At 34.1% G+C, this 25,106-nt stretch overlaps 3 protein-coding genes across 5 annotated transcripts; 1 reads left to right on the top strand and 2 right to left on the bottom strand.

Moving 5' to 3' along the window:
* Window positions 1-541: 541 nt before the first annotated feature.
* Window positions 542-3,884, bottom strand: LOC108213146 (receptor-like protein 33). The gene is made up of 2 exons (XM_017384888.2): window positions 934-3,884; window positions 542-844 (listed from the first exon to the last, which is right to left on the bottom strand). The coding sequence occupies exon 1, from the start codon at window positions 3,847-3,849 to the stop codon at window positions 940-942; it is 2,910 nt and encodes a 969-aa protein (XP_017240377.1). The 5' UTR covers window positions 3,850-3,884; the 3' UTR covers window positions 542-844; window positions 934-939.
* A 5,456-nt stretch (window positions 3,885-9,340) lies between these two features.
* Window positions 9,341-23,334, bottom strand: LOC108204114 (receptor-like protein 7). 2 transcript variants are annotated; one of them, XM_064086157.1, is made up of 2 exons: window positions 20,383-23,294; window positions 9,341-9,616 (listed from the first exon to the last, which is right to left on the bottom strand). In XM_064086157.1, exon 1 carries the CDS (start codon window positions 23,241-23,243, stop codon window positions 20,385-20,387), a length of 2,859 nt encoding a protein of 952 aa, XP_063942227.1. In that variant the 5' UTR covers window positions 23,244-23,294; the 3' UTR covers window positions 9,341-9,616; window positions 20,383-20,384. The 2 variants fall into 2 exon arrangements, with proteins under 2 accessions (XP_063942227.1, XP_017228905.2); XM_017373416.2 differs by lacking the exon at window positions 9,341-9,616 and adding an exon at window positions 20,063-20,291 and having other exon boundaries at window positions 20,383-23,334.
* On the top strand, window positions 11,912-15,657 carry LOC108204121 (acyltransferase Pun1). 2 transcript variants are annotated; one of them, XM_017373426.2, is made up of 3 exons: window positions 11,912-12,583; window positions 12,968-13,761; window positions 15,414-15,657. In XM_017373426.2, exons 1-2 carry the CDS (start codon window positions 12,009-12,011, stop codon window positions 13,749-13,751), a joined length of 1,359 nt encoding a protein of 452 aa, XP_017228915.1. In that variant the 5' UTR covers window positions 11,912-12,008; the 3' UTR covers window positions 13,752-13,761; window positions 15,414-15,657. The 2 variants fall into 2 exon arrangements, with proteins under 2 accessions (XP_017228915.1, XP_017228912.1); XM_017373423.2 differs by lacking the exon at window positions 15,414-15,657 and having other exon boundaries at window positions 12,968-15,407.
* Window positions 23,335-25,106: the final 1,772 nt, after the last annotated feature.

The raw sequence follows: 25,106 nt of genomic DNA, 5'->3' as shown, positions 1-25,106 counted from the left end.
AATGATAGATTATATCAAAATTTGGATATTCAAAGATATTATATAGAATCAAACTAAAAAAAATTATGATTTGTACTCCAATACTCTAATGTTTTTATGTACTCCATAGAACTTAACTCTATTTGATAATATTAATCTACAAAATATTATTTTTTGTGTCCCCTGGAATGTTAAAAATTGCCCCTAGAATGTTAAAAATTAAAAAGTGCCCCCCTAACATTGTGTTCTGCCTCCGCCACTAATATTAGTACTCACTTTAATACCACAGTACTGCTATAGTAAATGTTCATCAATTTAAAGTAGTAGCTTTTTGTAATAATTGATGCAAAACATTATCTTAAATACATTATGTATCAGGCCTTCCTTAACATTGCGTGCTGCTTCTCTACGAGTAAATCAAGTCCAATGGAAAGCATTCCAGTAAGTTGCAAACTAGCTGATCTACAATTTCTATAACTAAGCTTCGGATACCAAATTCAGGTACATCCATTCCACAAATATATTGCTCATCTAACAAGGGGGAAAATAATATGAAGCAACGTTGTGAAAGCTACAGAAACTGCTGGTTTATTAACTTGGCTGCTTACACCCCAGTGGTTGAAACTAACTTAGAGTTTGTGCAGAGTAACTAAACAATACAGAACTTGTATATGGAACTTAGAATATGTGCAGAGTAAGTATCTTTTATTGTACAATTTATATTTAAAATGACCAAAGATGCTTAACAGCTCAAGTAGTGGTTTATTAACCTAGCTGCCTACAACACCGAAGTAGTTGATTCATGTGCATCTGAATCCTGCTTGTCCCATCAACTTACATGCCAAAATGTTCATGCCTCTCCAATCTGCAAATATAGAATTATATGATAGCAGATATTACTATATTATTACTGAATATTGAAGACCTACAAATGGGATATAGATTACAGCAAACCTTTAGTTATCGCATTCTAATCTCCATCCTCCTGATCTTCAGGCCCAATTCCCTGCCAATGATTCCAGCAAACCATTTTGGTTTCCGTGCCAACAACATCAGGTAGCCAGTGATAAATGCAGGCACCACTCCACACCCATATCCAATCACCACCGCTTCCCAAGTAAATCCACTAAAGAAGTAATCATCATCCTCATCTTCGTCACTTTCTTTCTCCACAATATCAGGTTCACACTTTTTGGACAATGGATTTCCACACAGCCCCAAGTTACCAGCATAGCTATCATTATCAAATGTATTAAACTGAGAACCTTGTGGAATACGACCACTGAGTTGGTTGCATGACAGATTAAGACGTTCAAGTGTATATATACTGGTGAGCTGTTGCGGAATTTCTCCTTCAAGTTGGTTGAATGAGAGGTCTAGTGATTCCAGCATTGACAAATTTCCAATCATGAATGGTATGCGGCCTCTGAGATGATTGTGAGATAAATTGAGAAGTCTAAGTGACACCAGATTTCCAATTGATTCTACAATCTCCCCTTCAAAATGGTTCCTTGAGACATCCATGGTTGTAAAAATAGTTAATATCTTTACCAACTCCATGTCTACTCCTTTAATCACCAGAGTCGTGGAATCACTGTAATAGGAACTATAATTCATATAACTGCGATCTATTTTGCTTACATCACTATTCATCATAGCCTTGAAGTTTCTGAAGTATTTCGCTGGCAGTGGACCGGAAAACTCATTGTCCGACAGATCAATGATTCTCAATCTAGGAAATGGGTATACAATCTTAGAACTAGTGTTTATAAGACCATAAAACTTGTTTGATTTGAGAACAAGAACTTGAAGATTTGGAAGAGCTTCCAAACACCGGGGGAATGTATCATTTATCTTATTATTTCCAAGATCAAGAATGGCTAAAGAATCAAATTCAGCAAAAGAAGAAGGAATGCTTCCTTGTAATCGGTTTCCATTCAAATTAATAGTTTCCAGGTTACGGAAATTTGACAAGGTTGCTGGAATGTTTCCCTGAATTTTATTCCTCCGCAGATCCAACACTGAAAGACGAGTCAAATTTGTAGGACAACTGGGTAGTACACCACTCAAATTGTTGTGAGAGAGATTTAGAATATAAAGAGAGCTGGAATTACACATCAAGGTGGGCAATGATCCATTCAGCTTATTGTATTGGAGATCAAGAAACCTAATATGACCCCAAGGCAATTGCTCAAGACCGCCTATTAGTTTGTTGTGAGAAAGATTCAGATAGGGGATGTGATAGTAGACAGAGTACCTCCCTATCGACCCAATCCAGTGTGGAATTTCCCCTTCAATTTCATTGTTTGATAGGTCTACAAAATCCAGGAAGATGTGTGCATCTCTTGAAAAGTGAGGAAACTCTTTCATGTTACATGATGACAAGTCCAAGTGGTAAAGATTGGGAGGGAGAGTGTCCGTAATTGTACTTCTCACTGAAAGACTGTTATGAGAAAGATCAAGACGTTTTAGAAATCCGAGGCCTGAAAACATTTCCAAATCCAAAACCCCGCTGAAACTGTTTGATGAAAAGTCTAGTTCAGTGAGATTCACAAGTTGAGAAAATGAATGAGGAATGGATCCATAGAGTAAATTGCTGGAACAAGAAAAAGATTGCAGCCGAGATCGAGAAGAATCAAATTCATGGAGTTGACCTGTGAATGCATTATATGCCAAATTCAAGAACTCTAACGATGGATGGTGAAACAACGAACGAGGTACGGATCCAGTAAACCTATTACCATAAAGATACAACTCAACTAGTTTACTAGAGTGGGCAAGAAAAGAGGGAAACGGACCAGTAAAATTGTTAAGCCCAAGGGACATATATCTTAAGTCAGTAAGGTTTGTAAAAAAAGTTAGAATTGGGCCATTGAGATTATTAAAAGAGAGGTCCAAGTGAGTAAGTTGAACGAGGTGTCCAATGGATCTTGGCATCGTCCCAGACAAATTACAGTCGAGCAGATCTAAACTGACTAATGACTCCAAAAAGCCTATTGAGTCAGGTATACCTCCATCTATGTTGATGTATGAAAGATGAAGGTATTGGAGAGTAGCTTTACTTCCCCACTTAACTTTGGATAATGTAGCTCTCAGGTCGTGATTATTTGATAAATCAAGTAATTCCAAGTTGGGAAGGTGGAAAACTTCTTGCGGTACTACTCCGTGTATATGAGTATACGACAATTGAAGAACTCTTAGAGAAGTAGAGATATTCACCGGCAAAACAGATGGGATGTTAACTTCATGAAGATTAAGCACTCTGAGATGCGTTAAATTCTGCAATAGTGATTTAAACACTTCTGCTTCAAGTTCAGCTTCAAAGTTCTCACTGAGATCAAGTGAGACCAGTTTATGCAAATGAGAGATTCCTGAGGTAACTCTCCCTGATAATCCAGTACGAGAGAGGTTGAGATGCGTCAATCCTTTTGCAAAGAAGCCAAATTCCTGAGGGAACTGATCGGAGAGGGAAAAGTCATTGTAAGAAAGGTCGAGGAAGCGAAGATGAGAGAGTTGGAAAAGAGTGCTGTTTGAGTGTATGGCTCCTACCAGCTGACCGCAAGTTAAATCCAGTCCAATTACGTCCCCCGTCTTGTCGTCGCAGCTAACTCCATCCCATGTGCAGTGATCAGAACTCATGCTCCAGTTCTTTGTCTTTGCCCGTGAAGGAATTTCGTAAAATTCTTCGTCTTTGTAGGAATAATACTCGCAATCCCCAGGAGTGATTGTGAAGGTTTGGTTAAAGTGGAACAAGGCAAGTTTCTGCAAGTGGGGGCTTAATGAACAAGCCACCAGGTGGTGCTGCAACTGCAAGAAGATGAGCATCATACTGATGGTGAAAAAACAGAGGTTGCAATTCCTCATTTTCATTTTCCCTTTCAAATTTTGTTTGGGATGATCTTCAACGTCTCTCGAGGTTAGCATATATATAGGAAAAACTGTATTTAAGATATATTTAATTATATTACAAAGCAGTGAACATATAATATTTTTTTAGTTGTAAATTATGTTAAAAATAAAAATAATTAAATTTTTTAATTAAAAATTATACAACCATCTTTCTCGAAGAAATTGGATATATTTGTTTTAAATTTCATAACTGATGTGATGCATTTATGAGGGTTTGTAAAAAATATTTAGTTGAATACAGTAATAAAAAAGTAAGAGATTTGTTAATATCATAAATAAGAAAAAGTTCACTATTTTTTCAATTTTATTAAGATCAAAATTTGAAAATTTTAAACTTGTTTAATATGGAATTACTAGATTGGCTTAATATAATGAAGGCATACCCAGATGACCACGCGCAAACTATGTAAAAAACCTAATCGAACAAATTTTAAGGGTACAATGACAATCACGATGCTCTTTCTTCTCCACTTTTTTTTGAGAAACTCTTTCTTCTCCACTTGAAATTTATGAGCGGAATGACTAATATTACGATTTTTTATCAAATTTAGTGTTTATTGTGTGTATTTGGACACACACATTAGAAAAACACATAATATGAAGAGTGAGCATCAATCCCATAAAATAGTGCTGTCATTGATTCTAATACACTAGATTTCATCAACTTAATCCACAGGCCAAAGTTTTGGTGACTATCTAAGCTGTCGTGGACCTTACGAGCAATAATTTGAAGAACTCGCAGCTAAAACATCTTGTCAACCTTAATTGTAACTGATTCTAGCGGGGAGAATGATTCTTTTAGAACTACTTTGAGCTGTTTTGCAATTTCAAAATAAAAGAAAAGAAGTAATAATAAAAGAAAAGAAGTAATAAAAAAATTTGAATTTTCTTTAAATTTTGTTTTCAGGTAAAACCAATATATTATTTATGGTCAAAAAATTTGGCTAGAAACGGAAATCTTGAAGAGTAAAAAATTCTGGGACCTTTATTATGTCTCCATATAAACAAGTTTTTTATAATAATCTAGACCGGGGTTATCCTGAAAATAAAAGCTCTTAGCTATTATGACGCTTGAAAGTCTTTTCTTCATGTTGGTGATATGGTTAAACCAAAAAAATTCGAACCTTGCTGATTATGTGTGGTTATTTATGTGTGTATTCAATACAAGCGGCTGCAATATAAACACTTCAGAGAATCTAAGATAGTCTTACTGATTTTTATTTAGATGATAAGTGCTGCATTTTTCATAGAGTTGATAGCAGAAAGGTCTCTTCTACGAACTGGTGAATTTTCTCCGAGGCATGTATAGCCAAGTTTGACCCTATAAGCTAGAGTCCATTAACAAGGGTCATTTCAGATAAATTTGTAGTCAAACTGATATTGATTGTTGAAAATAAGGATCTTTTTAATAAATTTGTATCGATCTATTAATATGTGGCCTATAATAGAACCACTTTTGGAGTAGTAGAAGGAAGACTCTAAGAATTGAAATATGATATAAAAGAGTGTTGCGTGCTCCGTTTTTTAAAAAGACAATAATTATCGAATTGTTTTTAACTTTTATAAAATTTTGTTTCTTCAAGGAAATCTTGACTTCTGCTTCATTTCTTCAAGCTACAAAATGGACCAGAAACGGGTTTTACTTTTCAGAAGTGTTTATTCATTTAGCTTCATAATATTTTATTTTTCAAATACATACACATGAATGTCTTATCTCTTCATTAATGAACTAAATATTGTAATTTGTCTATTTATCAATACTAGTCTATAACCCGTGCCAAGCACGGGATTATATAAATTTTTTAAGTTTATTATTTATTGGAATTATAATATTTTTGATATAGTTATTTAAATTATTATTGTTGAGATACAAAACTTATTATGCATTAACATATTAATATTTAATTATGTTTAAGTTTTATTTTTCAAAATAAACATTCTCAGGATATATGTTATTATATGAATTTATTTTAAAATGGTAAGTTTCATTTTAATAAAATTATTATGTTGTTTTTATTCTAAATAGATGGAAAAAAAATTCAACACCAACATATATATATATATATATATATATATATATATATATATATATATATATATATATATATTGGCCGAGAGTGTATTCAATTTTTAATAAAACTTAATTTTTTTAGTTCATAGTTATTTTAGACGTCTAATAAATATTATTAAGTGTAACACTAATTGAAGTTCTTGTATATTCAATATTAATAGATATTTTTCAAATTAATATAAAACTATAATAGAGATTATAAATTAAATAAATTTAAAATTAATTTATTTATAAAATTTTCACAGTAATTTTATTCTCATTGGAATTTGCATTTATCATGATAGTGCTACCACCCCCTTTCCGTTATTATAATAATATTATTATATTGTGAAGAGTACGACAATGTTAAAATTACATGATATTAACCAAATTTTGATAATTCGGTATTTGGTACTCATGTTCTTCCACTAAAGAAAAATATGGCATATTAATAAAAAGTAATATCAATATAAATCTTTATTTATTTGAATGCTGAAATATGATAGGAGTTTTACAGAGTTGTTTCATAAATTAAATTATTTGAGTTTAAAGAATTTAAAATAAATAATTTTATTGGTGGTATAACTGTTGCATTCCAAAATCCTAACAACGTTAGAAATCTTTTTTTAATAGTATAACATTGAAGTCTTTAATTATAAAATTCTAATCAATATCAAGATAATTATAAAATCCTAACCAATATTAAAGTATTTACTTATAAAATCATAATAAATATGAAAGTCTTTTCATTATAATATAATAAAATTATAAAATTCTAACCAATACGACATTTTTTCAAAATAGTTTAATGATTATCATTATTAAGTAAGAAGTTTATATTAATTATAAAATCCTAATAATTATAGAAGTCGTCTTTAATTATAATATCTTAAAATATTATAAATTCCTGACCAATATAAATCTCCTAAGGATAATATAATACTTTTAATAGGAGTATAATAATAATAATAATTAAATATGATATAAGATGATCAAATTTGGTACTTTTAGTACCGATGTTCCACTGAAATGTGGTTTCGCTTATTAATAAGGAGTATTGATTGATGTGGACTATAACACAAGTATTTTCAAAGCACATGGGGATCGTAATAAAAGCATGTAAAGGACGAAGAGCAAGACTCTTTGATAAAGTGAAGATGATAATAATTGATGCGAATTGAATGAGTCATTGGCAACAAATATATGAGTTGTAATATTGAAGGAAAGGAAATAAATTATTGAATTTTATGTACAACCTTATTCTCTAGAATATTTCAAGCCAAAAATCTTCAATATTATGGAATTGTGTGAAGTGTTCAATACGATAGCATGGAATTGTGTGAAGTGTTAAATACGATAGCAAATTGTATGAGATGTAAACGACAAAGACTTTAAGAGATAAAAGACAAAGACCAAAACTTTAAAAGGTGACCTATTATTGTTTCTTCAAGTAAAATCAATTCCAGGTCTACTTCAACAGACCCCCTTGTCTTTTGGAGAGAGTTCATTTTCAATCATTTGAGATGTGCATGATATGCTGCAATAGAAGACCGAAGACCAAGAGACTCAAAATAGATTATGGGGCCGTTTGGGCAAGCTTAAAAGAAGTGACTTCTTGCTTAAACTAGAGAAGTGGAGCAGAAGTGAGAAGTAAATAAGTGAATAAAGTGTTTGGAAAAGAAGCCGAAGCTGTGAGAGAGAAGTTAGGATTCTCAGTTTATTAAAAGTGCTTCTGCTTCTTTACACAAACGGGTCAAGAAAAGCAGAAGCCAGAAGCAGCTTCTGCTTTTGGTAAACAAACAGGGCCACATATTATTAATGTAATTTGCATAACTTTTAAATTAGAACTGAACATATTTTCGTTTAAAATTCGATATCGAATTCAAGAAACAATGTTCAGTAATTTAATCTAAGATTTGATATCAACTTCAAACTGTATGAAACTGTATGAGCCATAGTCTGACTAAAAGACGAAATACCCAATAGATACAAACTTCGACAAAATACCCGTCTCTAAACAACTTTTACATCCAACTAACAAACAAAGTTGGTCCATCTGGGTAAACTCTTCGAGATCCGCTATATTAACTCCAGAAACAAGGCCTCCTGTCTGCCAGACAGGCCGAGTTCATCAAAAGTCGCTGCGCTCTCAGCAACACCAAAATGTCAAATGTTCATAAGGGGAAAATGGTTCTTGCGGGAGAGAAGCTTCTTTTGATGCCAAATGTCTCTCAAGTTCCTAAGGGGAAAATAACATGAATCAATGATGTGTAAGCTACAGAGTAGAGACACGCTACATAAACACGTCGACAAGTAGGCAAAGAAATTGAAGAGAACAATTATGTTCGATCAAGCTAAATACAAGACTGATGACTAATTAATTAAATGCTCAAAAATGTGAAATGTTGAAAGATGCTTAACAACTGAGGTAGTGGTTCATTAACTTGATTGCAGATAAGATAGGAGCTGCCTACAACATCGCGTGGTTGATCAACAAACTCAGAGCAAGTGCTGAATGATATCTATCAGAAGAGAGCATCTGGAAGCTCTGCCTATTCCTCATGCTGATAATGCTACCTTGAAAGTTAAATTACGGCTAAAAATTAATTAATTGCTTCAAATAGAATTAATAAACAGTGTAATACGCAATATATTTTAAAAAAAGGAATATAATAAAAAATATAATTCATTATACAAAATATGTTTCTTGATACTTTATTCATCACCTAGGAGTGAGAATGTTATAAAGAGGTGGTATTAGTGAATTGTGTAGAGAGGTTGATCTTACTGATTTAGAGCAAGGGCGGAGTCATGATCATCATTACGCTTTTTCATTAGATTGTATCTCCGAGAGCATCAGGCTCTGAAGAAGTTTTCCACTTCCATTCCAATACGCCAATCGTCCCCTGTTCCCAACTTTCATGCCTCATTGATCTGTCACAGGCGTCAGAGGAAGGCTTACATCGACTCAATCTTTCTCCTAACCTTGCTGTCTAGTGGAAGGCTTACAAGTAGAGTCAAATTAGCCTCAGAGTTCAAATTCTTATGGTCGTGCTCAGCTTCTTGCTCTGCTACAACCAATTCGACTTGAGTGCTTCCAACTAACCCAATAAATCCGCAGCCCTCTGCTACCATTGTAAAGCATCTTGTGCAATTTTAAAATACAAGTCACGGCTACACATCTCGATCCTTAAACTGACGCATGGACACTCTGTCATCTTCTATTCTATCAATAACTTGTGAATTTAGTATCTCTACCAGTTTCAGTAAGCCGTTGAATGCATTCACTGATGGCAGCTACTAACATGATTTAGACAATCTTCAGAACTAGGAATATTCAGGAAAAATAGCGGCATCACTGCAAATGTGACCCGCTTTTACAAATTTCCATTAGTTCATGAAAGCGATTAAGGATAATTTGGCCATAAAATCATCTGGTACTGTATATTACAAATTGTGATATATTGTAAATTGTACATTATAAACCATCAGCCTGAGGCTGGAACTACACAATACAAAACTTGTCCATGGAGCTTGTATCTTTTTTACTTTTATTGTAAAATGTAAAATTTAAAATCACAAAAGATGCAAAACAGCTGAAGTAGTGGTTGATTCCAATGAATCTGAAACCTGCTTGTCCCATCAACTTACATGCCAAAATGTTCATGCCTCTCCAATCTGCAAATATAGAATTATATGAGAGCACATATTACTATATTATTACAGAATATTCAAGACCTGGGAATGGGATACAGATTACAGCAAACCTTTAGTATCGCATTCTAATCTCCATCCTCCTGATCTTGAGCCCCAATTCCCTGCCAATGATTCCATCGAACCATTTTGGCTTCCGTGCCAGCAACATCAGTAACCCAGTGATAAATGCAGGCACCACTCCACACCCATATCCAATCACCACTGCTTCCCAAGTAAAACCACAGAAAAAGTGACATTCATCCTCATCTTCTTCGTCTTCTTTTTGTGTCCTAACATAAGATTCACACTTGTTCGACAAGGGATGTCCGCACAGCCCAAAGTTACCAGCGTAGCTGCTGTTTTCAAACGTATCGAATTGCCACCCTTCTGGAATACGTCCTCTAAGTTGGTTGCAAGACAGATTGAGAACTGCAAGTGAATATACACTAGTGAGCTGCTGAGGAATTTCTCCTTCAAGTTGGTTGGATGAGAGGCCTAGTGACTCCAGCACAGTCAATTTTCCAATCGAGCGTGGTATATGGCCTGTGAGATAATTGTGAGAAAGATTAAGAAATCTGAGTGATACCAGATTTCCAAAGTATTCAGCTATCTCCCCATCAAAATTGTTTTTTGATACATCAATAGTTGTGAACACAGTCAATATTCTTTTTAAATTAATTTCCATGCCTTTAATCACTAGAGCTGTGGAATCAGTGTAATAATCTTGCTCCATATAGCTACGATATATCTTATTCACTTCCGCATTCATCATAGCCTTAAAGTTTCTGAAATATTCTTCTGGCAGTGCACCTGAAAACTCATTGTACGAAAGATCAATGATTCTCAAGCAGTCAAGCTAGGAAATGGGTGTACAATCTTGGAACTCGTGTTTATAAGACCATAAAACTTGTTTGATTTGAGAACAAGAACTTGGAGAGTATCATTTATTTGATTACTTCCAAGAACTTTTTGGTTGGTCTTTGTGTATTTTGAATTGTGCATAGAGTAGTGGAAGACTTGATAAGAATGGGGTTTGAGTCTTGACTTTCTGCAAACTTTTTTTTTAATCACTCTTTTTTCATGAGTAAAATCAATTCCTTGTTAAGGAATTGGATTTAGACATTATCAACCAAGCTGATCTGATCAGCCCATCTCCCTTTAATGTCTCACGCTCTCACCAATACCAGCGATCCAACTGATTCGACGAAGCCAGCAAATATACATAGCGGAGACCAAATTTTTTGCTTTACTTTTAAATATTCAATGTAACACGTATAAAATTTATAATAAAACTCTACTTTTCTTCAATTTTTTTAATAAAAAATTACTCTTTCTAACATATTGAGATTTTAGGAGAATATTAACTTCACATGGTATTAAGAGCTCCCCTTGCTGGAGACTCGAGTTTGAATATAAATAAATAAAGTAGCATTATAATGAAAGCATTTTGAACCCTATTGCTTAACATTATCATCAGTGAAATCACTAAATACATTTATTTCTCAAAGTTGAAGGTAAAATTAAACTGGCAAAGGAAAAGTACCAGCAAAGCCAAAAGAAGAAAAGATAAGAAAAGCAGAACCACAGTAATTTGCAAAAAAAATTATCTTGAATAAAAATTAAGAGGCATGAGGTAAAGATTATAGAGAAAATTCAGGAAATAAAGAATGAACTGCTGCAATGCCACAAATGAAATGGGATCCAAGTCATAAAAAATGTCTTGTAGCATAGACATAAAAAGATTCCTATGTAGCTTAGATATTTTATGCAAGGGAGACTGGTAGTTTTGTCTGGTATTTATCAGAGTTTTTGGCAGAGACCGGTAGAACCAGCAGTAAACAATCACTTGCATGTGGTTCCCAGTGCTCTTTGTTTATTCCTATTTTTTATACTTACAGTTGCCGGCAGTGTTTTAAAAATTATTGATTTTATCGATGAATTCCCAATTAATCTCCTGCAAGATGGCCGATTGATTCGATTTTTAAAATTCGATTAATCCGTATAAATTTTTCTCAAGCGAAGTATATATATATAATAAATTATTAAAATTGAATACTACTTATTTACTTTAAATATGAACAATTATAAAATTTATGATATATTAAATATATTTATTATTAAATAATTAATATAGTAATAAATAAATATTAAAAATAATATTTTAATATTCAAAATAAAACCGATTTTCACTCTGATTAATCCTTACGATTAATCCCTGATTTCCGGTTAATCAGGAGTTATATCATCTCACCAGCTTCAACCGCCAAGTCTTTTGGCATGGGCTGTAATCTTCTCTTATAAATCTGTATAAATACCCCAATTAAACCAGCTCATATCTGATATACACATCAAAGTTTGGTTTGGCAAGTTAAAAATGACGTTTAAAGGATTGATGAGGTTGTCATTAGTATTTAGAAGGCAGCTGCATGTAATCTCAAGATCTTCCTGCAGCATTAAACCAGCTTCTCCAACTCCCTCGAACCTCAAACGATACAATATTCCTTTACATGATCGCATGGTTCCAAATTTTTATATTCCACTGATTTTTTTCTATCCCAAAAACAACTCTGATCCCATTCGTGAACGGGTCCCTGATAATGCATCAGATCTACTGAAGAAGTCTTTGTCGGAGACACTGTCCAAGTACTATCCATTTGCAGGAAGGATATGCTCTGGATCGTACGTCGATTGTAACGATGAAGGCGTTCAATTTATCGAGGCTCAAATCGGATGCAATATGTCGGAGGTTCAGGATAGAGCTGCAGTCAAGGAAGAAGACGGATTAGGCCATCTGTTTCCACCTTGCACAATTCGGAATCAGTTTTCTGAGAAGCATTCGGGTAATATAATGTATGTGCAACTCAACCGTTTCGATTGTGGAGGGATGGCTGTAGCAGTTAGCATTTCTCACCTTCTTGGGGATGCTCTTACTACCTGCACACTTTTAAGGTAGTGTTTTATGTGTATTTTTTTAGACTTGATATTGAACAGTAAATCACTTTGGACAAATATATATGGTTCCATGGTAGAACTAGTTGGGAAAATACGACTTTTTGGTGAAAATTGATGATTTTTTTAATTTTTTAATTATATTTATTTATTTATTTATTTGTGATATTTCTATTTAAAAATTAATCATTAATAATGTACAAATTAGTGATTTTTGCAGTTAAAACTAATGCTAAAATATTGGGCTGAACTAGGTTCTAGTTTAGACTTTTTTTACTACCAGAAGTGATTTTCATTTTTTACTAGTTTGTACATTTTTTCGTCAGCAATTTTTTGCCTTTCTCACCTTCTGGGTGATGCTCTGACTACCTGCACACTTTTAAGGTATTGGGCCACTCTGTCACTCCATTCTGGTGATCACCGAAAACTGTTACATCTCTGTCCCGTTCTGGTGAATGCTCTGCTGCCTCTATCCTATGATATTAATGCCATCGAAACCATCATATTTCCAGATAAGAATTGGACGACGAAGGAATTAGTGTTTCCCAACACAAAGCTAGCAGAACTGAAGATTGTGGTGAATAACGAGGATAAGCTGGATGGAGTAGTGGAAGATCAAAAATACACCCGCAACGAGCTTCTGACTGCACTCCTTTACAGATGTCTTGTAAGCGTGGCAGATAGGACTAATGCTGGAGTGCATAATGGATCCGTTTTAATGCGGGCTGTCAATGTGAGGCATATGATTGATCCGCCACTGCAAGAAACAACTGTGGGGAATTTCCAGATTCTAAACCACATTGTAGCGACCACAGAGGCGGACAAAAAGTACAGAACGTTGGTAGCACGAATGAGGAAAGAGAGGGAACAGCTAAAAGGAATCAAGAGTATGGAAGGACACGAAATGGAGACTGAGTTTCTTGAGTTCACAAAACACAAGTACAGGTTCTACGTTATTACAAGCATGTGTAATTTCCCGCTATATGATATCATGGATTTCGGGTGGGGAAAGCCGGTTAAAGCTGTGCTTGTGGACACTCCGATGGTTGATGTCATCACTCTGATGGATACCGCGAATGATGGTATTAGAGCTGTTGTTGGCTTAGAAGAGCAAGAAATGAAGGAATTTCTAGCACACGGAGAACTGCTTACTTATGCCACTCTTTAAGCACAGAGCGGTTAGTATTTTTAACTTTCTGTAAAAGTGTTGTGTTTGTTTTCTTGACTTCAACCCATCATCTTTTATCAAAAGAAACCAATTTAGCAACGAATTTGTTCCGTTAGCATGAACTTCCCGATCAACTATATGCCAACCAATTATTTTCATTATCATTCCCTTGGCGGTGATTTACCAACGAAAATCCTTATCATGTTAACAGAATTTCTGTCATTAAAATGAGTTTTCTTGTAGTGCTATAAGCAAAGAGCCGTTAGTATTTTTAACTTTGTACAAAGATGAATCGGTGTTTTCTTGACTTCAACCCATCACCTTTTATTGTAGAGAAAAGTTTGTTTGCTTATGCTTCTTATAATTCCCATCCGTGTTCAATTTTAGTCGATGGCTTTTTTCCCTTTAATTAGAACTAGCTTTTTAACCCGTGCAAAACACGGGTTGCTTTCAATTATTTTTCAATATATCTCATATCTCTTTGTTCATCATTTTTAAATTGAGATTATTTGTGTTATAAACGTAATTTAAATGTAATTTTTTTGTATATCAAGTCATATCATGTGTTTGTTTGGCTGCCCCAGCTTCCGCCTTCTTTTTCTAAGAAAGTCGGCTTATAATTTTGTAAAAAGTCAGAAACACCTGTAAGAAGCCAAAATTTCTAACTTTTATTTTCAGAACTTCTACTTTTCCTTAAAAAATTTTAATCACTTTTAAGTCTAGACTTACCTCTTACTAATGCTGCACATTTTTTTTGACGGAATATAGTGCACATTTTTATTTGAAGAAAGAAGTCACTTTTTTAAAGTTTACCCAAACGACCCTTCTGTTGATGTATATATGTACTCATATCCTCACTATTATGAAATTTATTAAAATATAAAACAAAAACTATACAATATTTAAAATTTGATTATATATTAAATTACCATTCACCTGAAATTATTGAAAAATTGATACAAAAAATAAGATTCTTGCTGAATTAGAGTGTTTGTCATATAGTTATATATTATATTTCTAATTATTTCAATATTTAAAATTTGAAATGAAGAACTTGTCTAAACACCATCATTCTAATATTAGTGCAATTTTTGCCCATCATCGAGTTTTTGGGTTAGTCAAAAAATGGGAGCACCATTCATTATTTTTTGCTAAATATAAAAGGGAACATTTTGGAATTGCCAGAGGGCGTGGTTTCAATTCTCAGCAGGAAGAAATTAATAATGATAGTTATCGATCAATGCAGAATATTATGCATTCTAATCTTGTTTATTATTGTCGGTGGTGCAGCAGGAAGAAATTAATAATGATAGTTATCGACCAATGCAGAATATTATGCATTCTAATCTTGTTTATTATTGTCGGTGGTGTTTCTTGTTGGCGGTTGCTCGTCTGATGAATTGTATACGCTGTTTTTTGGTATATTTTTTAAGGCTTCGTTAAAGTATAATTACAAAACATTATTTAAAATTTTCCTTAACTGAATAAAAATTTGAGGTTTAAATTTTTATTCAAAAAAAAAAATTTTAAAAAGTATTTTACAACAAAATTTTATTAAAATCTCAAAATACGTGCACAGTTAAGGTATATATTTGATTGGGACAGAGATTAGACTACAAAAGAAACAAATTTTTTAAGGCAGGTGATTTTGATCTCAAACAGAAGCACGTGCAGAGCAGTGCATGGAATGGAAGGCCAAGACTCTGAGAATCGGAAGATGATGGATAGGGTCTTTCAGATGAGATAATCCATAAACATGGTTTTCCCCGAATAAAATCAAATGTACTACCGCCGTACAATGTGGGCTTAGGAGTACTGCACTTTAGTCTTGCTTCTCCACTTGATATACAGTACTCCATCTGTTTTTTTATAGTTCATTTTAGAAAATATTATTATTCATAAATATAGGTCGTTCTTTTTTTTTTTTCAAGAATAATTTAAATTATCTAATGACTTTTATCACCCTTATTTAATATTATGAGTCAATAGAAAAAGAGAGAAAAGAGACATTAAATGAGGATAATAATGAAAAAGAAATGACTAATAAATACTTTTTTATGCAACAATGAAGTTTTTTAATATGTGTGAAAATACCTTAAACGACTTATAAAATAAAACAATACATAGAGGAGACCAAAAAAGTATAGTAGTTTTATGTACTTTTCTCAAGAAATAAATTCTTATTTCTGAAAAAATTAGATTATTCAAATACCAGCAATCCAACTGATTCGACCAAGCCAGCAAAAATACATAGAGGAGACCAAATTTTTTGCGTTACTACCAGATATTCAATGTAAGTATGTAACACGGATAAAACTTATAATAAAACTCCACTTTTCTTCAATTTTTTTATAAGTCATTCTATCTAACATTTTGAGATTTTAGGAGAATATTAACTTCGCATGATATTAAGAGCTCCACTCACGGGAGACTCGAGTTTGAATAAAAATATACTCCCTCCGTCCCATTTTAACTACTTTTGACCTTTTTACATGTATTTTGAAATGTTAAGAAAATCACATATAAACATAATTATTGTTTATAAAATTTATATCATCAATTAAAATTTTAGAATCTAAACTTTTATTTGATATAAAAATTGAATTTTTTTTAATGGGTGTAGATATTGTTTTTTTTACCTCAGTTAAAATGGGATAAAGGGAGTATAAAGTTGCATTATAATGAAAGCATTTTAATACCTGTTAATTGCTTAACATTATCATCAGTGGAATCACTAAATACATTGGGTGCTGATTTATGCACACCCTAAATTTATTTATGCACACCTTTCATCTAGTTTGTACTAAATTACCCCTTTGAATTAATAAAATATTTGGTTGAAATGATAAAAGACAAGGGTAATTTGATATGAAACAGAAGGTAAAGTGTGCATAAATTAATTTAGGGTGCGCATATATCACCCTTAATAGAACACAACCTTTACAATAGCGAAGGAAAACTACAAATCTTACGACCAGGTGGAAAATACGAAAGTGAAACATAATTGATTCTGAGTATCATAACTTGATTCACCATGTAAAAGATAACTTACATAGCCCGCACCAAGAAAATATTGTGAAGTTAAAACTACACATATTTTCACTTTGACATTTGATATTAACTGTTTCAAGTTGTAAACTTTAAGAACCATACAAGTTGACTAGCACACCAAAATAGATGCCCAATAGATACAAAACCGCAAATTGTACCATTTTCTAAGCCCTAGTTTGTTTCACCATTTTTAGGGCTGCTTAACGAACCGAGCTGTTCGCGAACAAGCTCGAGCTCGGCTCGTTAAGAGCTCGTTCGGCTCGGCTCGTTAAGTTAACGAGCTCGAGGACGAACACAAAAAATTGTTCGTTAAGTAAACGAGCTCGAGCCGAGCTTTTAGTATGTTCGGCTCGAGCTCGGCTCGAGCTCGACTCGAGCTCGCTCGGCTCGAGCTCGGCTCGTTAAAGCTCGAAAAAATGTAATATTTTCGGGGTTTTTTTTATAATTTATATATGTTATTGAACTCAGAATTCAACATATAATTAATATATATATATATATATATATATATATATATATTTTAGTGATGTAACCAAAATTTCGGAAAATAATAATTTTATATGGTTTGCTATTTTAACAGTCAAGTAGAAGGTTAACTAGTACCGCTAACTAGTGTTTAATCCTAATTTAGTGTTTCAATATTTTAAAAAATATTTCTTACCGATCCAACCGTATGGATGTTAACATATATACATTTTAGTGATATAAACAAAGTTTAAAAAAAATTAAAATTATTTGGTTAGCTATTTTAAGAGTCAACTAGCGGTTTGTCCTTATTTTTTTTCTGGCTCGGCTCGACTCGATTCGACTCGGCTCGGCTTGTATTTGTTCGCGAACAAGCTCGTGTTCGGCTCGTTAGTTAACGAGCCGAGCTTGAACACAAATTTTGTTCGATAAAAAAGCTCGGCCCGGCTCGGCTCGTCAGAAAAAAAATTAAAGCTTGGCTCGGTTCGGTCAAAACTCGGCTCGGCTCGGTTCGTGAACAACCCTAACCATTTTGCAGTTATTTAGGTAAACTAGACTTCGATAGAACTCTTATAAATTTAACCACCGCTTTGCATTTTACTCTTATAAATTTCATTGTGTTGGTAAAAGTTTTCCAATGTGAGAAGTGAGAGTGTCATCGCGACTATGCCATTGAAAATTAAAAGATGGCATGAATCAGTCTCTGAAATCTACTTTTGGAGCTGAAATGCAATTTCAAGACAGGGAAAGGAACGGTGCAAAAACTCCTAGCTAACACTGCAGTTCAAAGTCTTCTCTCCAGCTCAAGTAAAAAAGTTCGAACCATCGCAATTATGGTCTGTCTACTAATCATGACTGTTATTAGTCATTACACAAGGGTTGCAATATAAGCACTTTTGGAGAATCTAAGGTTGCCTATCTCATTTGAGGTGGTAATTGTTTGAGGAAAAATTTTTACTGTGTAACTGCTATTACTAGTTTTTATTTAGAGAGTACTTTGATAAAATACATTTATGTTAACAGATAATATACTTTGATAATCAATGCAGAAGGGTCTTTCAAGATCCATTTGACAGACTTTTCTCCGATTATGTGTAGTTGTAGACTTGTAGGAGAAGCCCATTTGTAGCACCAGCAAATTGGTGGGATATTATCTGTATATATTAACGAGGACTAAGACTATGAGAAGTGAACATGTGTGGTTTGTAAGAAAAGCCCATCTGAGCATGAGCAAATTGGTGTGATATTATGTGTATGTATTGATGGGGAATAAGACTTTGAGAAGTGACGGGAATGAGTCTGGAAAGCTACTTCAAAAAATGCAATTTCAAGGAAATGAAAGAAACCTATATTCACGGTATATCAGTATATGCAAGACCAAGTCTTTGATAATCAAGAGATGATGTCTGGAGTCTTTGAAAGGTACTTTGATGCTGGAGTGCAGTTTCTAGGGAAGGAAATAATCAACAAATTGTTCTGAACTTTCTTAAACCTTCATTTCTTCAAGTAAATCCAATTCAATGTCTGCCGTAAAGAATGGGCTACTAACAATGAGTCCAGTAACTGACACAAGAGTGTTAACATCAACAAAGATGTATCAAAACATATGCATGGTCCAGCAAACAAGTCCAAACAAAAGAGCACGTAGAAAAATATTACGAAACAGCTGCAATTTTTGGGCAGAATTGGAGTTTGTGGTCATGAAATGCAGGTCAGGAAGGGCTGGCATCACTGCCAGATATGACCCACTTTCAAATTTTTAATTAGTTCATGAATGGAATGAAATCAGGACATAAAATCATCTACGCCGAATATAAAAATCTATGGTATATTCTTAACCGTTCAATAAAAAGTATCAACAAATATGCTCTAGAAATGAAGAGCCCGGGATAGAAGTAAACAAAGCCGAACTTCTAAATTGATCAAACAAATGATGATCAGATTAATACACATGTAATCTTTTATTCTGAGCTGTAAAATGTAAAATGTTGAACTGAGGTAGTGGTTCATTAACTTGATTGCAGATCAGATAAGAGCTGCCTACAACATAGCTTGGTTGATCAACAAACTCAGAGCATCATAAATTTACTGTCATAAATTTCATCATTTCAAGTAATTTTGACTAGGTGGTTGACAGTTAACATGACATCATTACGCTTGTTCATTAGACTGCATCCTTGAGAGCATCAGGCTCTGAAAAAGTTTTTTACTTTCATTCCAATGCACCAGCCGTCCCCTGTCCCCAACTTTCATGCCTCTTCGATCTGTCACGGGCCTCAGAAGTCAGAGGTAATAGTATTCCTAATCTCATGTCCAGACACCGACTCATTCTTGCTCCTAACCTTGTTGTCTACTGAACGGGTTAAGTGAATACGAGATGTTGGAAATTGTTGCAGAGTAGCTTTGGAAGGGGACACCCTGCATTGGTACTAATGGGGAACAGAAATGCCACCCCATCAGGTTATGGGCTGATTTAAAGCCATCATGCTTCGCCAATTTCGACCATCGGACGGTGGTTCACTGTATGATGGCTGAGTACAAGAGGCGATTTATTGAAACTGCAGCCCCATCAAAGAGAATTTCTCAGGGCTGGGACAGTTCATTAATACATTCTCGATCCTTAAACTGAGGCATCTTCTATTCTATCAACAGCTTGTGAAATTAAAAATTTAGTAAATCTTACCAGTTTGAGATAAGTTGTTGAACGCGATCACTGATAGCAGCGACTCTAACATAATTTATACAGTCTTCCCAACTAGTGAAATTCAGAAAAATGGCGACAACACTGCAATGTAACCCAGTTCTGGTAGTGTATATTAAAAACTTTGATATATTGTAAATTGTACATTGTAAAGCATCCGCAAACATGTTTTAGAAATGAAGAGCCTGAGGCTGGAACAAAACAATACTACATAACTTGTATCTTTTGACTTTTATTGTAAAATGTAAAATTTAGAATGACAAAACAGCTGAAGTACTAGTGGTTGATTCCAATGCATCTGATCCTGCTTGTCCCATCTGAATCTGCAAATATAGAATTATATGAGAGCAGATATTACTATATATTATTACAGAATTTTCAAGACCTGGGAATGGGATACAGATTACAGCAAACCTTTAGTATCGCATTCTAATCTCCATCCTCCTGATCTTGAGCCCCAATTCCCTGCCAATGATTCCAGCAAACCATTTTGGTTTCCGTGCCAGCAACATCAGGTAGCCAGTGATAAATGCAGGCACCACTCCACACCCATATCCAATCACCACCGCTTCCCAAGTAAAACCACAGAAAAAGTGACATTCATCCTCATCTTCGTCATCTTCTTCTTGTGTCCTAACATAAGATTCACACTTTTTCGACAAGGGATGTCCGCACAGCCCAAAGTTACCAGCGTAGCTGCTGTTTTCAAACGTATCGAATTGCCACCCTTCTGGAATACGTCCTCTAAGTTGGTTGCAAGACAGATTTAGAACTGCAAGTGAATATACACTAGTGAGCTGCTGAGGTATTTCTCCTTCAAGTTGGTTGGATGAGAGGTCTAGTGACTCCAGCACAGTCAATTTTCCAATCGAGCATGGTATGTGGCCTGTGAGATAATTGTGAGAAAGATTAAGAAATCTGAGTGATACTAGATTTCCAAAGTATTCAGCTATCCCCCCATCAAAATTGTTCTTTGATACATCAATAGTTGTGAACACAGTCAAAATTCTATGTAAATCAATATCCATGCCTTTAATCACCAGAGCTGTGGAATCACTGTAATACCGATGCTCCATATAGCTACGATTTATCTTATTCACTTCCGCATTCATCATAGCCTTGAAGTTTCTAAAATATTTTTCTGGCAGTGCACCTGAAAACTCATTGTACGAAAGATCAATGATTCTTAAGCTAGGAAATGGGTGTTTTGTCTCAGAACTCTGGTTTATTATACCATGAAACTTGTTTGATTTGAGAACAAGAACTTGGAGTTTTGGAAGAGCTTCCAAACACAGGGGGAATGTATCATTTATCTGATTATTTCCAAGATCAAGGACGGCTAAAGAATCTAATTCAGCAAAAGAAGAAGGAATGCTTCCTTGTAAGCGGTTTCCATTCAAATTAATAGTTTCCAGATAACGGAAATTTGACAAGGTTGCTGGAATGATTCCTTGAATTTTATTCCTCCGCAGATCCAACACCGAAAGCTGAGTCAAATTATTATGACAAATGGGGAGTACACCACTCAAATTGTTGTGAGAGAGATTTAGAATCTCAAGAGAGCTGGAATTACACATCAAGGTGGGCAAGGAGCCATTCAGCTTGTTGTCTTGGAGATCAAGATATTGAATATAACCCCAAGGCAGTTGCTCAAGACCGCCTATTAGTTTGTTGTGAGATAGATTCAGATAAGGGATTCCATAGAAATCCCCCACCGACCCAATCCAGTGTGGAATTTCCCCTTCAATTTTATTGTTTGATAGGTCTATAAGATTCAGGGAGATGTTTGCATCTCTTGAAAAGTGGGGGAACTCTTTCATGTTGCAAGATGACAAGCCCAAGGAGTAAAGATTAGGAGGGAGAGTGGCCATAATTGTACTTCTCACTGAAAGACTGTTATCAGAAAGATGAAGACGTTTTAGAGATTCGAGGCCTGAAAACATTTCCAAATCCAAAACCCCGCTGAAATTGTTTGATGACAAATCTAGGACAGTGAGATTCACAAGCTGAGAAAAAGAATGTGGAATGGATCCATAGAGTGAATTGTTGGAACAAGAAAAAGATTGCAGCCGTGAGCGAGAAGAATCAAATTCATGTAGTTGACCCGTGAATGCATTATTATCCAGAGACAAGGACTCTAAGGATGGATGGTGAAACAACGAACGAGGTAGGGATCCAGTGAAATTGTTTTGCCAAAGGGAGATATATCTTAAGTCTGTAAGGTCTGTAAAAAATGTTGGAACTGGGCCATTGAGAATATTTTGAGAGAGGTCCAAGCGAGTAAGTTGAACGAGGTGCCCAATGGATCTTGGTATAGGCCCAGACAAATTACAGCTGCTCAAATCCAAACTGACTAATGACTCCAAAAAGCCTATTGAGTCAGGTATACCTCCATCTATGTTGATGTATGAAAGATGAAGGTGTTGGAGAGTAACTTTACTTCCCCACTTAACTTTGGGTAATGTTGCTCTCAGGTCGTCATTAAGTGATAAATCAAGTAATTCCAAGTTGGGAAGGTGGAAAACCTCTTGGGGTACTACTCCGTGTATATAAGTATACCTCAATTGAAGAACTCTTAAAGAAGTAGAGATATTCAGGGGCAAAACAGAGGAGATCTTAACTCCATTAAGATTAAGCACTTCAAGATGAGTTAAATTCTGCAACACTGATTTAAACACTTCTTCTTCAAGTTTAGCCTCATAGTTCTGACTGAGATCAAGTGAGACTGAGTTGTCACTGAGATCAAGTGAGACAAGTTTATACAAATGAGAGATTCCCGAGGGAACTCTCCCTGATAATCCAGTATTAGAGAGGTTGAGATGCGTCAAACCTTTTGCAAAGAAACCAAATTCCTGAGGGAACTGACTGGCGAGGTAAAAGTCGTTTTGAGAAAGATTGAGGAAGCGGAGATGAGAGAGCTGGAAGAGAGCGCTGTTAGGAAGAATGGCTCCTTCCAGCTGACTGCAACTTAAATCCAGTCCGATAACGTCCCCTGTCTTGTCGTCGCAGCTAACTCCATCCCATGTGCAGTGATCAGAACTCATGCTCCAATTCTTTGTCTTTGCCCGTGAAGGAATTTCATACACTGCATTCTCTTCGTAGGAAACGTATTCGCAATCCCAGCTAGTAGTACTGATTGTTAAGGTTTGGTTAAAATGGAACAAGGCAAGTTTCTGCAAGTGGGGGCTTAATGAACAAGCCACTAGGTTGTGCTGCAACTGCAGGAAGATGAGCAACAAACAGATGGTGGAAAAACAGAGGATGGAATTCCTCATTTTCTTTTTCCGTTAAATTTTTTTGTTTGGGATGATCACGTCTCAAGAGGCTAGCATATATATAGGAAAAAAATATATTTAAGACTAGCATATCTATACTATTATATACTTATTATATACTTATATATAATAAGCGTAAGGGAGATAATTTGGTCGCAAGGTCCTGTGGTCCAAAAGCCGTTGGATCGTATATTGAACAAATAAGCACCGTTAGATTAGAACAAAATTAAATTCTGTTCTATAAGGAAACTGACATCTACTTGCATGTTTATAATTCTTTTTCTGAATTCAAAACAAATTCTGTCTTTCATGTGTTTTTGTTTTTTTTTAATTCAAAATAAATATTTCCTACAAATTTTAATTGTGGAATCGTATAAATCACACCGTCACAAGATTATTTTTATCCATCGGATCGTATATTGAACAAATAAGCACCGTTGGATTAGAACAAAATTAACTTTTGTTCCATAACACAACTGATATCTACTTGCATGTTTATAAATCCTTTTCTGAATCCAAAACAAATTAAGTATTTCCCGTGTTTATGATTTTTTTTGATCCAAAATAAATATTTTCTACCAATTTTATTTGTAGAATCATATAAATCGCACAGTCACAAAATTATTTTTACCTAATATATTTCAAAATTAATAAGCCCGATTTATGTGAGGAACAAATACAAAAAAAAATTTCTTAATCCAAAACAAATTCTACCATCTTATTGCACGTTTATGATTCATCTTCTTAATTCAAAACAAATTGTGTTCATCAATTTTAATCTCGAACCATAAAAATTTTTAAAAAAATATTTAAATGACATTATAATAATTCTAATATAAAATACATTTATAAATATAATCTAATAGGAGTTGGTTTAAAATTTGATAGAAAAAATTTAATATTTTGGCATGATATATACAATTTTAATGTATTATTTATAAATTAATTTTTTCACACCATTTAAAATATATTTAAAAAGTTTATAAATAATTAAAAAGCACCCGTGCCTTGCACGGGCTATAAGCTATATTATATAATAAGCGTAAGGGAGATAATTTGGTCGCATGGTCCTCTGGTCCAAAAGCTTATCATCCGTTAGATCGTATATTGATCAAATAAGCACTGTTAGATTAGAACTTATATAAATATAATCTAATAGGAGTTGGTTTAAAATTTGATAGAAAGAATTTAATACTTTGGCATGATATGTACAATTTTAATTTATTATTTATAAATTAATTTTTTCACACCATTTAAAATATATTTAAAAAATTTATAAATAATTAAAAAGCTCCCGTGCCTTGCACGGGCTATAAGCTAGTATTATATAATAAGCGTAAGGGAGATAATTTGGTCGCATGGTCCTCTGGTCCAAAAGCTTATCATCCGTTAGATCGTATATTGATCAAATAAGCACTGTTAGATTAGAACTTATAAGGCAGCTAGGCAACTGATATCTTCTTTTCTGAATCCAAAACAAATTATTTCTTTCACGTGTTTATGTTATTTTAATCTAAAATAAATATTCCCATTTTTATTTGTAGAATCATACAAATTGCACGATCACAAAAATATTTTTATCCAAATTAGAAACAAGTGTGAAAAATATAACGCATATTTTTAACAAATTTTCCTAATCCAGACATGTTATGCCTTCTATTTGCATGCATGTTATTCAAATTATTAATGAATACTCCTTCCGTCCCAGCCAATCTTTATGTTTGGTTTGGGCACGGAGGTGAAGATATATGTACAAAGTAGTGGAAAATAAAAAGAAAAATGGGTAAGTAGTGGGACCTATTAATTTTTAATGTATAAAAAGAAGATAGTAGAGTAAAGGTATTGTGAAAAAGGAGTAAAAGT

Source organism: Daucus carota, chromosome 1 (genome assembly GCF_001625215.2).
Source record: "Daucus carota subsp. sativus chromosome 1, DH1 v3.0, whole genome shotgun sequence".
NCBI classification, from domain to species: Eukaryota; Viridiplantae; Streptophyta; class Magnoliopsida; order Apiales; family Apiaceae; genus Daucus; species Daucus carota.
The sequence above is the reverse complement of the archived record's forward strand: the minus strand, read 5'-3'. Positions and strand labels throughout refer to the sequence as shown.